Source organism: Poecilia latipinna, unplaced genomic scaffold (genome assembly GCF_001443285.1).
Source record: "Poecilia latipinna isolate Pla-1442-1.1 unplaced genomic scaffold, P_latipinna-1.0 Scaffold411, whole genome shotgun sequence".
NCBI lineage: Eukaryota > Metazoa > Chordata > Actinopteri > Cyprinodontiformes > Poeciliidae > Poecilia > Poecilia latipinna.
Window position 1 is genome coordinate 293649 of NW_015113027.1, and position 1762 is coordinate 295410.

The window sequence follows — 1762 nt, forward strand, 5'->3', positions numbered from 1 at the left end:
AAATTACACTGTGATTCACATAATAAATGTAAAGAAAAAAATAAACAAGCAGGTAAATCTTTCAAAACACTGATTTGTTTAGTTATATTTTGATAGAAAGTCTTCAGCTTTCAGTGAACTTCAAAGTAACCATTAAGTTTCATTTATTATAAAATATCTAACATGATGGAACAAAATGTGGAAATTCAATTTGTCAGATTTTTGAACTAAAGTTTCACTAAATGTAAAACAAAAACTTCACTCAATGCCTTTGGCCTTCAGCTCCTCCTTGACTCTGCTCAGGTATTTCTCATCTGGATACCCGTAACTGTGAAAGCAGAAAATATAAACGGTTTAATACATGAAACAAAAAGCTGAAGCACAGTGAATACAAAGGTGTTAAATTAGAGAACCGTACCACTCTGGTCCTCCTGTCATGGACGTCTTGTGGTGGATGTCATTCCAGGTCACCATGTTATCGGCCCCACTTGTCCTAGAAGTCCCAACAGTGAAAATCAGCTTCTGATCAAAAGCTTTTTTCAGGAGAAGCAGAACTTCATTTCCCTCTTTGTTGTCAGGAAGATATGCATGTCTGGTAGTTCCTCCATAGTACTGACCAGGCTTTGGATGATTTTTCTGCCAGGTAGAAAGAAAAAATTCAGGTTAATGGTAGCCGTCTTAAACCAAATGTTAAATTACAGATATATGTGCTTAGACATTACCGTCTGTTTTCCACTTGGAATGTGATAGGTGATGCATATTTGGCCACAATTTGGGAATCCAGGTAGAGATGAAGGATTTCTACTAAAAGTCATTGTTCCATCAGGTTGGTTTCCCTTCATCACACCAAAAACATCCTTACAAATTGGACAGATGGGTCCACATGATTTCACTGCACTTTGCAGGCACTCCTTACAAAATGCATGTTTACACTTCAGTTGCTTCTTATTAGTAAAATCAGACAAACATATTGGACATGTGTCTTCTTTGTTGTCCCATGTTGCCACTGGGTGGCACCTTATGGTGCCACTGGGCTCCATAAGGTGCCTGGTTGACACCCTAATATTCTGGTACAGACGCAGCAGAGCTCTGACAGCATGGCTCTCCATTGCTGGGTTTCCTCCATGTCCTTTATATGATGATTGGACATTAACTTTGCCCTCACTGATGCTGGATTCCTTAAAATCCACATTGAACTTAGCTTTGATCACTGCAAGGTGGTTATCATAAGAAGACTTCAGGCTTTTCCACTGGTCCTTATCTATGGTCAGACCTTTATCAGCAAGATCATCTTTGATTGTCATGTTTTTCACCAGGAGATCACTACTGAAGTTACGTATTGGTAGTCCTGGATATTTGGCGGTCATGTTTATACTCCTCTGTAATGTACCATTTGATGCAGGTTTGTGCTGTTCAGCCGGTGTGTTTGTCGTCTGCATTGCATTCAGGACGGCACTGAATTCATCTTGGCTTTGCTTTGGACCACTAACAATAACTTCTTCTGATGACATGGTGAGCAAAATCTTGTCCTTGTTTCTCTTGATGACTTTTAACGCGTCGCTCCACTGATCTGGATCTACAAACTTGAGAGGAATCACTGCCTGGCCTGAATCAGCAGAGCAGCTCTGTGACAGATCAATGAACTCATTGAGAGCTTCATGAGGGTTTCCATCTTCCTGCTCAGCTTCAAATGTCACATGGACCTGTGCCACCATTTTAATTTTATTCTTCCTCTCAATCTGTTTAATTCCTTCCTTGTGGATGTGATTCATGTACCAGAAGT

The 1762-nt window shown here is 40.0% G+C and overlaps 1 protein-coding gene across 3 annotated transcripts in view; it reads right to left on the reverse strand.

Moving 5' to 3' along the window:
* The window catches only part of LOC106950606 (uncharacterized), a 12815-nt gene that overhangs the window by 3040 nt on the left and 8013 nt on the right, over positions 1 to 1762 (reverse strand). For 2 of the 3 annotated variants that reach the window (XM_015037570.1, XM_015037571.1), the window contains 3 exons: positions 702 to 1751; positions 398 to 615; positions 64 to 307 (listed from right to left, as the gene is read on the reverse strand). In XM_015037570.1, coding sequence (XP_014893056.1) covers positions 238 to 307; positions 398 to 615; positions 702 to 1751 — 1338 coding nt within the window. In that variant the 3' untranslated portion in view covers positions 64 to 237. Of the gene's footprint in view, positions 1 to 63; positions 308 to 397; positions 616 to 701; positions 1752 to 1762 lie in introns of those variants that run through there. The other variant, XM_015037572.1, reaches the window with a different exon arrangement.